The 12514-nt window shown below is 43.1% G+C and overlaps 2 protein-coding genes across 3 annotated transcripts; one reads left to right on the top strand and one right to left on the bottom strand.

Moving 5' to 3' along the window:
- The first annotated feature begins 2324 nt into the window (after positions 1-2324).
- Positions 2325-5377, top strand: LOC141758370 (uncharacterized). The gene is made up of 3 exons (XM_074619716.1): positions 2325-3048; positions 3592-3697; positions 4014-5377. Exons 1-3 carry the CDS (start codon positions 3032-3034, stop codon positions 4269-4271), a joined length of 381 nt encoding a protein of 126 aa, XP_074475817.1. The 5' UTR covers positions 2325-3031; the 3' UTR covers positions 4272-5377.
- Positions 5378-5427: 50 nt separating this feature from the next.
- Positions 5428-12406, bottom strand: tepsin (TEPSIN adaptor related protein complex 4 accessory protein). Of its 2 annotated transcripts, none has more exons than XM_074619713.1 (13): positions 12251-12406; positions 10998-11070; positions 9991-10082; positions 9789-9882; positions 9619-9686; positions 9451-9532; positions 8456-8527; positions 8106-8297; positions 7828-8014; positions 7561-7674; positions 7370-7448; positions 7148-7282; positions 5428-7048 (listed from the first exon to the last, which is right to left on the bottom strand). In XM_074619713.1, exons 1-13 carry the CDS (start codon positions 12287-12289, stop codon positions 6416-6418), a joined length of 1860 nt encoding a protein of 619 aa, XP_074475814.1. In that variant the 5' UTR covers positions 12290-12406; the 3' UTR covers positions 5428-6415. The 2 variants fall into 2 exon arrangements, with proteins under 2 accessions (XP_074475814.1, XP_074475815.1); XM_074619714.1 differs by having other exon boundaries at positions 8106-8294.
- Between the last annotated feature and the right edge of the window lie 108 nt (positions 12407-12514).

The raw sequence follows: 12514 nt of genomic DNA, 5'->3' as shown, positions 1-12514 counted from the left end.
GGGCGATGCTTGGTATTTCCTTAACTGATCGCAACATGGGTGCATTACAGTAACAGAATATTGATACATATTTGATCAGCGCTGCCTAGATTGACCGTTTGCTCAGAGTTCGCGAGTGATTGACAGCTTCTCAGAGACGGCAAGGATCCAGCTCGGCTCTGATTGGTTGTTTTTCTACGGTCTGTGAAATCTTGCAGATGCCATTAGGAGCACCGGAGGACACAGAGGCACATTTTTTTTTAAGATTACCTGTCTCATGCACTACTGTGACCGTTTTATAAAAATAACTTTTTTTTAAATCTTATTTGCTCCATTTTTACCCACTGCAGCTTTAACATGGTAATAGATGAAGTCAAGGTGACATTTGCAACATGGCTTTGCTATCACAAAGAGATAATTTTCTGATCCCTTTATTAGGGCTACACATGGATGCTTATGACAAAAATGGTGTGATAATGAACATTTGATCTATGCTCAGTCATGTGCACCTTTTGTAGCAGCCAAATAGTAGCCTGCTAGAAAAGTGTATAATATGTGTATGAGAGAATGTGTGTGTTCTTATAAATCAGTAGGTGTGGCAGCAAACGCTTCAGGGTGTCGGGTCAGGACACTATTTCATGTTCAGGTGTGATTGTAGAAGAATAAGATGCGGAGTCCAAGTGTATGTTTACGGCTGTTTATCTCAGCAGATAAAGCAACAAATAATAGTTTGTGTGGTTCTGTAGCAACAAAACACAACAGTAGAGTGATTAGAACTAATAGTGAATAAACATTAGCAACAAAAGTGAGCCTAAAATAATACAGGCATCTACATAGAAAAAGGCTTACATACAGAGTTACTAATTATTAATGCTAGTCTAATATATATACATTAAACATAACAAACTCACATTTGCATGGACGCACACAGAAAGAAATGTCCAAAGTCCAGCCGTCCTCTCCTCAATTGTGTTTCACTCTCAGTGCTGTATTGGGGAGCCTGTTCAGTGCAGGCACACTGGTGGCACATGCACAGCGCATGATCGGGCACAGGTGATTGGGGGAGGAGACATGCACACTGGTGGCACATGCACAGCGCATGATCGGGCACAGGTGATTGGGGGAGGAGACATGCACACTGGTGGCACATGCACAGCGCATGATCGGGCACAGGTGATTGGGGGAGGAGACATGCACACTGGTGGCACATGAACAGTGCATGCTCAAGAACAGGAGTTAGTAGGAGGAGGCATGGCATTTCCATCCATCTTCAACCGCTTATCCGGGTCGTGCCTGGAACACCTCCCAAGGGAGGCGCCCAGGAGGCATCCGTGCTAGATGCCCGAACCACCTCAACTGGCTCCTTTCGACGCAAAGGAGCAAGGACTCTACTCCGAGTCCCTCACGGATGACTGAGCTTCTTACCCTATCTCTAAGGGAGACGCCAGCCACCCTCCTGAGGAAACCCATTTCGGCCGCTTGCACCCGCGACCTCGTTCTTTCGGTCATGACCCAACCCTCATGACCATAGGTCAGAGTAGGAACGAAGATTGACCGGTAGATCGAGAGCTTTGCCTTCCGGCTCAGCTCTCTTTTTTACAATATGTTACAGAAAATATTAGACAATTTATACACCAAATATTGGATGGAAATGTATAAAAGTGTATAAGATACAGCACAATGATGGTATGTAAAATAGTAAAAGTAGTTACAGACAAAATATATCCAACAAGGAAATGTTAATGTCAAAGTGAAAAATCTACATACATCAATTAGGGCTACACATGGATGCTTATGACAAAAAAGGTGTGATAATGAACATTTGATCTATGCTCAGTCATGTGCACCTTTTGTAGCAGCCAAATAGTAGCCTGCTAGAAAAGTGTATAAGGGATAGGGAAGGGAATTTGGACTTAACTCTGTAAACAGATCTGATGAATGATATTTATTTTGTTTGATTTATACATGTTTTGTATCTATTATTTTTGTGGGAAAAAATCTTTGAAAATCAATAAAACATATTTAAAAAAAAAAAAGAAAAGTGTATTATATGTTACAGAAAATATTAGACAATATAGACACTAAATATTGGATGGAAATGTATAAAAGTGTATACGATACAGCACAAGGATGGTATGTAAAATAGTAAAAGTAGATACAGACAAAATATATCCAACAAGGAAATGTGAAAAGTGAAAAATCTACATACATGAATATGAAAACTATATAAAAGCTTCAAAACTGTTTGACAACACAAAAGCCTGTCTTCTTTTATGACAAATTAGTTAACTTATTCGTGAAAAATAATAATAATAAAGCTCCATTCTAGACACTGATCTCCTCTACCCTGATGACGTCATGTCAACAGAGGGGCGGAGCTTCAGCTTCACTTTGAGCTCGACTCCAGCAGCTCGTCTTTGCTCGCTGCTATGAGACACATACCGACCTCAGAGCACCGCTTATCCTCCTCCAGACTACACCAAAACTGAGTTAAAATACAACTCTACCTATCTAGTATCTCGCGTCGGAGTTTCTGCGAAGTACAGGCAACAGTTCACGACGATTAACTGGACTGAATACGAAAGCGGAAGAACTTCTAGTTAGCTCAACGTTAATGCAGCAGCTAGCTTAAAGGAGCTAGCTCACACGCTAGCAGCTAGCAGGCTACACCTCTTTGAGCTGTCATGCCTGGAGTTTCTCGAGATTTCACTGCGTAAACGAGAACACATAGATAGCTGGTTTAGCTTTCAGACGCCCAGCAGCACAGAGGCGTAGTACAGGGCGTTTTACAGGGGCTTGGATCAGTGACGGTGTCTGAACTAACCCTCACACAGCTGAAGGTTTGTGCGACCTGCAGCTTCATCCGTCTGGAGATTACTCACTCACTCACACATCCTAGAGGAGAGGAGATGAGAGGGAGATTGACATACTGAGTTTCTACGAAATGGTCGTGGAGCTGTAAAGCCACAAGCTTTAAAATAAATAAGAAAATCCGGCTCACAAGGAGTGTCAGCCTTTCTCTTTGCCAAAAAAACCCATCAAGACTGCAGAAATGCTGACTGACAGCAGGTAACTAGAACCATTTTTTACACATCTTTGTCATTAATATGATGAGCCTCATCATTAGGTACAATATGTACAACAATGCACCATTAATGCATCACTTATTACAGTAATCAAAAGCCAAAATCATGGTAAATGCACAGATATCAAGGAGAGGAAAACATGCACATTCTCAAAATTGTTTGTGGTGCTGGGAGTAGATCCCCTCCAATATGAGATATCCACACTGTTATGTGTAATAATCTCTATATAGACCCCCTAGTGAAGGTATGTTAATCAATGTGTTCTCTTAATGGTAGCGCCACATGTCTGATCATGTAACTGCCTGAGTGTGGGTTTCTATTTTTGGTTCCTCTTCATGTTCTCTCTCTTTCTGATACTCTTCTTTCTCTGCCCAATCTCTCCCCCCTGCCTGCCTGCCTGCCTGCATCGTTTCTGTCACACACACACCCCCCTTCACTTTTATGTTCACTCACTACTGTCCTCTGCACTCACAAACACACACACGCCACTCTCTGTTCTTTCCATCTCTGTTTTTTTTTTGCACAGGAAACGACACCATAGCTGTGACAGTGAGGAGGACCAACAGCTGAGTGCTCAGGCCAAGAGGTCAGGAGGGGGTCCCAGCCTGCTTGTGTCAGATTTGGATTCAGAGGTGAGACTGAATTGATCTTCATCTTTAGACCACATCACACAAACATAGGTTTACCCAGCTGATTTTGTGATGGGGGAGAGGATAAATCCTCCAAGGTCATTTATTCTCTATCTAATGTAAAGCCCGTTGACATTTGTAGATAGAGAATGCAGCCTGGACTCATGTGTATAAATACACGTGACTCTGCACATCGTATATGCAATGCACCACTTGTCAGGAAAAAAAGCACAGAATGTTTTATTTACAGCATCTGCATCCATGCATCCATCAATGAAGCTACAATTCAGAACCCGTCTCTGTTCTGTTTTTTTTGCAGTCTTCCAGCAGCGACAGCAGTAACGGGATCAGTAGTCCGGAGAGAGCAATAGTGGCCACCACCAGGCCGTGCATACACAGCCAGAACAACCGCATCACCCAGTACTCCCTCAGCCCAAAGCCTGAAGACTCTGGTAGCTCCTTGCAGCATGGTTTCCATGGCGACGGCAGCAGTGCCTCTTACGACTGCATCAACAGAGTCCTGAGGGAGGCGCACTTCAGCAGTCTGCAGACCAGAGGGCGTCCGGGCTCGACATGACCGTGACCTCCGATCCCTCTCCTGACCTTTTTGCCCCTCGCCCATCAGCGCCGACGCTACCGGCAGCGGCGGCGGCGGCGGCTCCTCCTTGACAGCCTCAAGCGACACACTCGGGTCAGGGGGGAGAGGGGGATGACGTGTGGGGAGGTTTACAGATTTTGGGCACAAAGGCTCATCCCCACCTCACCATGTACCATTTGTCAAGACCATAAGCACATCCGCCTTTTCCATGGCCCAGCCACTGTGGTTTCCTGTGCAGTATTGATGTGTATGTGTGTTTGTGCGTGTGTGTGTGTACGCACCCTGTGCACTTTATAAAGAGGTATCATTCTCTTAACATGCGTGCGTTGATGCGTGGACATTTTCATTGGTGCTAATCACGAGAAACGTGTGATGATCCAAAGTGCTCGCAAAACGAAATAAAGCTAAGCACTTTACTCAATAACTCCTCGTTCTGTTTACTCGACCGGAGGGAAGTCAGCCGCACGTTTGTATCCGTAAAGTGGGAGTTGCTGTTGTGATCATACTCACAAAGGAAGTTCATGGAAGCCAATGGATTCACGCCCAAGGAGCATTATTAAAACAAGTAAATTAACAGTTTAGACCTTCTTTGTTTTCTCTAACCAAAGTGACAAATTCTACTGTATTTTGCAGTTACTTTCAATATCTAAATTAATCTGTAATGTTTCGGTGTGGCAGGTCAGTGGGTTCAAGGTAATGGAACATTATTCTTCATGAGCCGCACCACCAAAATCCAACCTCAGATTAGACCCTGGCTAATTATAGAGCTGTGAGAGCAGCCACTGGAGTCTGCGGCTCAGGCAACGTAACGCTCAGCACAGTCCGTCTCACGAAAACAGCCTCAAGACGAAGCTCTCCAAATCAGTTTGTAACCATGTGTCTACTTTAACATTATACACATCATGCGCGTGTGTGTGTGTGTGTGTATGCGTCATACGCCTGTCAGCCATACTTGATCATGTATGGTTTAATATGACCAGTACACTGTGTTGCAAATAAAATGATGGTGGAGATGTGAAAGTGATTCATATTTTATGTAATTTTCCAAATCATTTGACATTGAAATAAAGCGTTGCTGAAAGCGATGTCTGCATCATGTCACTGATACCGTTTAAATACAGTAGAACAAGACTCATTTGTGTAGTAGTTAGTGCTGTAACAAAAAAACACAGCAGGTTTTATTGTTCTTCAGCATGTGCAACAGCAATAGCTTCTGTTCGCTGAAACAAAATACATCAGTAGCGTTCATTGTACGTATCGGTAGGTTGGATTACCATTTTGGCATGTAGTGCGTGTACCACATTCCACAGCCCTCACAGTACAGTATGTAACTGGAACAACAGTGGTGAGATAGTGTGAAGGTAATCTGCCTTTTATTTGGTTACACAAACAACCGTTCATGAATTTGCTGATATTTTTGCATTATGCTGATGGCACAAATCCACACAAGAGTATCTCAATAAGGAATTAGCTCTCCAAACTAATCATGCACTCTACAACCACTCTCACAGGTATGTTTTAATCAATACAGGGGGGTAGACATAATGAATAATATGTAAACTAACACTCGTAACATTTACACAATGACATAATAGTTTAGTACCAAAAAATACGGAAGACATTTGTAGGTTTATGAGTTTCATAAGAAAAGCAACTGTAGTGCAAATTACAAATAGAGGGATTCTCCCTCAGAGGTTTAGGGCGTGCTGCAGAGGCGTCAGAGTTGTTTCAGTTTGCTAAAAGGAATCCTGAGATAAAGCAACTGGCGATAATAACCTGTAATTCAAGCATTCTTGTTTAATACTTTAGAGAAATTAGACTTAAGCCAAAAACATAGCTTACAGACTAGTCCTCACGTATGACCGTTGAGGGGTTTTTCTCTCATGCCAGCTGTGTTTATGTGTCCTAAACCTCTGTCTCTTAGCCCAATCTGCTGCTTTAATACAATTTCCAAGGAGGCACCATACAGATAAGAACCGAACATAACGTGAATCTGCTTTCTATATATATATATATATTATAAGCTTACAGATCTGATCTTGGTTTATAAAATTAAATAGATTTTCTAACATGATGACATCATTGGTTTTTAACCGTGGACAGTTCCAGCTGTAAAATGTTGGTCAAAAGTTGAGAAACGAGAAGGCCGATACTGGTTGGCTGCTGTCGGATGCTACTGAATTGCAAATTAAAGGAGTGTCGTTGTAACTGGTTTTACTGACGCCGATACTGTTATGCGCAGTTAGGTTCTCCCTTAAGGTGTCGCCCGTCGTCTCCGTCTGGGGCGTCTCTCTTTTACACAGGGGCCTTCCTTTAGTCACCAGCTCCATGCCGCTGAACAGAGACAGTCTGCTGAGACGGGGCTGCTCAGCTTGAGGTGAAGAGCTCCCGTCTGATTCTTCAGCAGCCAGTTTAGCCTCAGCAGTCCTGACCGGCTCTGCCTGGTTTTGCACTAACTCGTGCAGAACGGGAGAAAGTTTCTCCTCGTCAACGTTATTCATCAGCTCCCCTGAGGAGTCTCTCTGGGCCAAGACGGCCGGACTGGAGGAGGGGGAAGATGGTGGTTGGGCGACGCGTGTGGGTGAGATGTCGGGCTGATAATGGTCGAGGTTGTCAGCAGAGAGGGTTGGTAGCAAAGTGTCTGAGTATGTGGATGTGGGAAGCTGATTAGTTGTCGCCTGATGGCCGCTGTTCGCTGCATCCTGCCTCGGAGCGTGTGCAGATCCACCCGTCAGAGCCTCAAACTGTCGCAGGATCTGGTAAGAGGAGATAAGAAACAAAATAAAAATACACCCTCATTTCCTGTCTTATCAGTCCTTCACCATGTGTTGCTTTCTCTTTTATGTCTCTCATACCTTGGTGGCTTTGTTGGCCACGGGTCCCGGAGCCCCCTCGCTCAGCTGGCGGAGCCTCCGTTGCGTAGCTCCGAACATTTGCTCCAGAGAGAGGAGGTCAGAGGTCATGAGGCATGATTGAGCACACAGTGCCCGCTGCGGGATTGAAGGAAGATATGCATATTAGAAATTGCACATTATAATTAAGAAAAAAACCTGGATCTTCAGTGAACCATTTATTACCATCTTAACAGTGTTTGAGGGATCTTGAAGCTTGCTAGCGAGCAACTCCACCACGACCTCGCAGTTGAGAATGGAGCACCTGACAGGATTAGACAGAAATCATTTACCATTTACAACAAAGTAGATAAATAAATACAGTTCATAAAAGGGAGAATCAGCAGTATTCTCGGCGTGATTTTAAATGCACTGACTCTTTGATGAAGTGCTGGCTCTCCTCTCTGGACAGGAAAACTCGGGATCCCTCAGTCAGTCTGCTGATTAGCGCCATCTCCTGGCCGCAGTCCCCCAACTGCATGGCTTCCACCCTGGAGACCAGACAGTGTGTGAGGCACAAATGACAAATGAATATGTCTGTGTGTTATCTTATGCTAACACTGGACTATTCAAAGACTCATCTACCAGCTCTCAAATGTGACTACATTGTGATTTAGGCAGGGGAATTGCTGGTTTAAACTCACCGTTCCGATAGGTCCCCACTGCTCTCTCTACTGGCCCCCGATTGGCTCCCGGTACCAGCTGACTTGCTGTCCACAGAGGCCCTGCTGTTAGCCGCGATGTCCTGAGAAGAGTTGTGAGAGGAGCTGTTGCCGCTGTCGGTCTCTTCCCAGCCGCCTCCTACCTGCCCTGGGCACCGCTGGGTCGACGCTGTGGTGAAGAAATCAAACTCAAAATAAGTGTTGATTCAGATCAATGATGCCTTCGAGCCCACATTTGCATCACGCCAACAACGTCTCACCTTTTGGCGTGCGAGCAGGCTGGTTATAGGCGCACGCGGGCACGGCCACCTCTATGGGCGCGGACGGCACAACTACGGCCCTGTAATGGTTGTCATGGAGACGAATGCCCTGGTGTTCCGTTGGGGGAAGGACAGCGCTGGCCACTACCTCTGCAGCTTTCTGGATCTTATCCAGTAGTGAGTCACTGCCTGCTGGGAGGCACAGGTACGGACAAAAAAAAGGCACATACATTTACACAGAAGATAAGCTGGACTGGATTTGTGTGTGTGTGGGTGCAGTGTGTGTGTGTGTGTGTGTGTGTGTGTGTGTGTGTGTGTGTGTGTGTGTGTGTGGGGTCTATATCGCTCACCTGTCCCTTGCTTCCCTGGACTGTATCCAAAGCCCTGCATTCCTGACCTGTGGGAAGTTGCTGAGCCCATACCTGGACAGAAAGACACAGGAGACCTATTGTACTCTTTCAGTTCACACGATACAAAGAACATTATGCGACTGATTTAAATCATTCATGCTCTCTCTGATATTTCAGATGATGGACAGTATTATAACATATGATAATATCATCAAATCTCCTGTCTCTTTTATCAGTTAAAAGCAATACTAAGAACATTCAGATGGTCATTTAGATAAACAGCAAATAAGAAGTCTATCTGGCAAAACTTGAGTCTTTAATGGCAGCCCCACACACGCCTGGTACATCTGTACAGGTGTTTTCACTTGTGTCTGATTAGCCCTGTTCTTTGGACTGTATCTGGACCTCACATTATAAACCAGTATATTAGCCAAGCCCAACTTCAATCTGATCAGAGGTCTAATTAGCCAGAATAAGTGAAAACACATGTGTGGTTGTACAGGGCCTTTAAGCTATTTTTTTTTTAAAAGACAAATCCTGAATAAATAAAGAAGAATTGTGCGGAGTATGGTACTTCTTAAATTAAAGGGTAACTTTGGTATTTTTCAACCTGGACCCTATTTTCTCATGTTTTTGTGTCTAACTGACTAATAGCGACAACAATGTCTGAAACTGGTCCAGTATTGAGGGAGAACGCTGTAGACAGCAGCTGCTCACGGGCTGCAATATGGTGCCACTGGGGCAAGCTGGCACCGTCAATTACGTCCACTAAAAGTGCTTGTTTTTTGCCATGACAGGCTCTGATTATTTTAAGTGTCAGACATGTCTGACTTCACAAGGAGAGAAGTCTCTCCTCTGGTGAGGTGACGTGTTACTGGAAGAAAACGGTGGAATAGAGGAATACATCCATGGTAGAAACATGAGTGCCAGTGGAGCAGAGTTTGTTGTGTTGGAGTATATATATATATTACTAGTACTTATTACTTATTACTCACCCATTGTTGGTGGGGCTAGGTTGAGCGGGGAGACGCCGTCTTTGGTGGAAATTGCATCTGTGAAAAGCAACCTGGCCACTTCCTGCAAATAGAAGAAGTAAAGAAAATGAGTGTAGCTGTCACAGATATATGATTAGCACGATGGTTAAAATGCAGCCTGAGGCTCACCTGTGCTGTATTTCTCACTTTCTGGTACAATGCTGTGCCATGGATAGGATCAGGAGGGCCACTGTAAACTTAAAAAGTAAAACACCCGAGTGAATAGTCAGGTGACGAAGCAGCAACAGCGTGATGAAAGTCAAATGGAGTTAAAAGCGCACAAGTGACCGATGTCTAACCTGACGCCTGCTGGATGAAGGTGGAGTTCCTCCTAAGCGCCGTGAGGAAATGGTTTGAGCCATGACCGCAGAGATGGACAAAGATCTTCAGCACCTAAAACACAGAACCGTGAGTTACTCACAGACAATCAGCAACATTTCAAATGATACTTCACAGTTTGATATTACAGACAGAAACTTGATTAATAACACTGTTTATCACCTTGAGTTTGACGAAACAAGACTCCACCTGCAGCCTCTCCAGAAGGTACTCCAACAAACACTGACCACAACCCAAAGACTCATGGGAGATTTCTACAGTGTGATGATGGTTAAGGATATTACCACCATTGCATAATAGACTCAGTATGTCTGATTTGGGCAAAGTGATTCTTCCCTGGTTAGAACACCAGAAGATAACATTACTGTGAAGAACACTTTCCTGCTGCCGTGTTTATATTAGAGGTTGACAGATGGTGGATTTTGAAAGGCTGATATAATGACAATAGTTTGGAGCAGGAAAAAGCTGATATACGATATCTTCTTTACTTCTGCAGCAGCCCAGTCGGCTACTTTTGCACACGCCGTTTTTAATAAATCAGTTTTTTGTCACTCCGAATTTAATAATTCGTAATGAGAATATCCTGAAGTGTGATTTGGTGGATTACATCATTGGAAAATTTACTATTTATTTGCAACGGGCGATGTGCTGTTCCGTGGCTTACTGGCCACGATTACTTCTGTTGCACGTCTCGTGCATTGTTAAACGGCACTCTTGCAAACCATGAATGTTTGTGCATATTCTCGGGGCTAGGAGGATCCTTAAGTGTGTAATTTAATTTCATTTCATGAATGGTTACGTGGCCATACGCAATTCCGTTGCCATTCCGTTGAAATGCGCTAAAACGGAGCGTTTCTGATAGAGAGTGAATACAGGTATATTCAGACAGACAGTATGAGAAAAATAATGTGTTGTTTGAACATTAAAGCATATAAACATGTTCTAGTAGAAACCCAAAATACAAGTATGAACCTGAAGATGAGCACGATACGTCCCTTTAAATTGATGCAAGCTTTTTTCCCCACACTTTTTGTATAAATGAACCATTATGCAGCTATCAGCTGAGTCAATTTATTTGCATGTGTCATGTGAGCTGCATATAATATGCATAACATATTCAGAAGTTGCAGCTGCTGGCTAAAGCACAACAAAAGCTGACAAAAGGATACTTCCAATCTCTTGGAAAAGGTAGCCAGGACAGGGGTTTTCATCATCTGCTGTAGCCTTCATCAGAGTCGGGACCTTCAGTTCGTGGAAAAAAATGATATAAATTCAAAGCTGACACTAATAAGGGACTGTGTTGTACCCTATGATAATTGCACAGTCCACAAACAGAAACATAAAAACATGTATACAGTTTTAATAACGGTGAAACACACACTGACGTGGACACAAACTTGGCATGACACCAGGGTCTGAGTACCAGTTTAGCTTTGGCCAAACAAACACTTATTTATTTTTTTAATTCATTTTTATTTGGAGACGTTGACACTTTACATGATCAAGGAATGTACATGTTTGTAGCATGATGTAATGAACAGCATGTACTTTAAAGAGTGTTTCCATTTTTTTCTTTTTTTAAGTGTACATATACAATAAAAATTGTGTATATATATATATATATATATATATATATATATATATACACACACACACACACATACATACACATACATACTATACATATCCATACAAAACCATGTGTACATACATACATAATCATAACATATTCCTAAGAACCCTATATATTTGGGGTGCCATGTGGAGGTAAACAGAGCATCATATCAGACAGACAGCAAGCTAATATTGATAAATATAGAAAATAGTAAGAGTAATTCTATATTAGATCAACAAATATACATGTATATATGCATACACACACTCATATACCCACATGTTCATGCCCATACATACACATATATATTGCATATATACACATCGATATACCCACATTCGTGTACTGTACATATAAATAAGATAAAGTGGGTAAAATAAAACAAAGTGAATAAGTCAGGATGGTAGTTTGAGTATACTGTAAGTTGAAGTCTAGGAGGTTGAGTGTCCTAATGTGATTGGAACTGCTAAAGGGTGTCAGGCATTGTTTTCAGTTTGCCTAAATGAGTCAAAATCGGTTCCCAAACTTATAACAGTGCTGTATGTATGTCTACTAAAACGAAGCAAGCTGGCAGGTCAACAGAAAAACGACAGGAAATACAGTCACCAAGTCTGTTTCTTCATACTGTTAGTATGAAGAAACAGCAGGCTAGCAGGCTGGCTACTAGCAGGCTACTAGCTGCTAGTGGTGGCTAACAACAACTAACCAGATTCATATAGTCACGTTAACGTACGTCCTACTCATCATGCTTCATCTGTTACTGGTTGTCACATCTATCTTAGTTAATGACTGTAAAACATCACTTACTTTCTGAAGGAAAGCTAGTCGCTCCATGAATGTTGCCATGATGTAGCAGTCCTGTCTGCGGGTCACTCATCTTCCTCTGAGGGGTACGAGGAGAGGGCGGGGCTAGAGGTGACAGCTAGCCAATCACGGGACAGCAAGGAGAAAATCTGAAAGCCTATTGGCTGTCTGGTTTACGCCCACGATGGAAAAACAGCGAATCAGCTTCAGGGTATTTAGCGATGACGTTTTGATTGACAGGTCTATGAGCGAATCACATCACCGAAT

This window comes from Sebastes fasciatus, chromosome 20 (assembly GCF_043250625.1).
Source record: "Sebastes fasciatus isolate fSebFas1 chromosome 20, fSebFas1.pri, whole genome shotgun sequence".
Lineage (NCBI taxonomy): Eukaryota > Metazoa > Chordata > Actinopteri > Perciformes > Sebastidae > Sebastes > Sebastes fasciatus.
The sequence above is the reverse complement of the archived record's forward strand: the minus strand, read 5'-3'. Positions and strand labels throughout refer to the sequence as shown.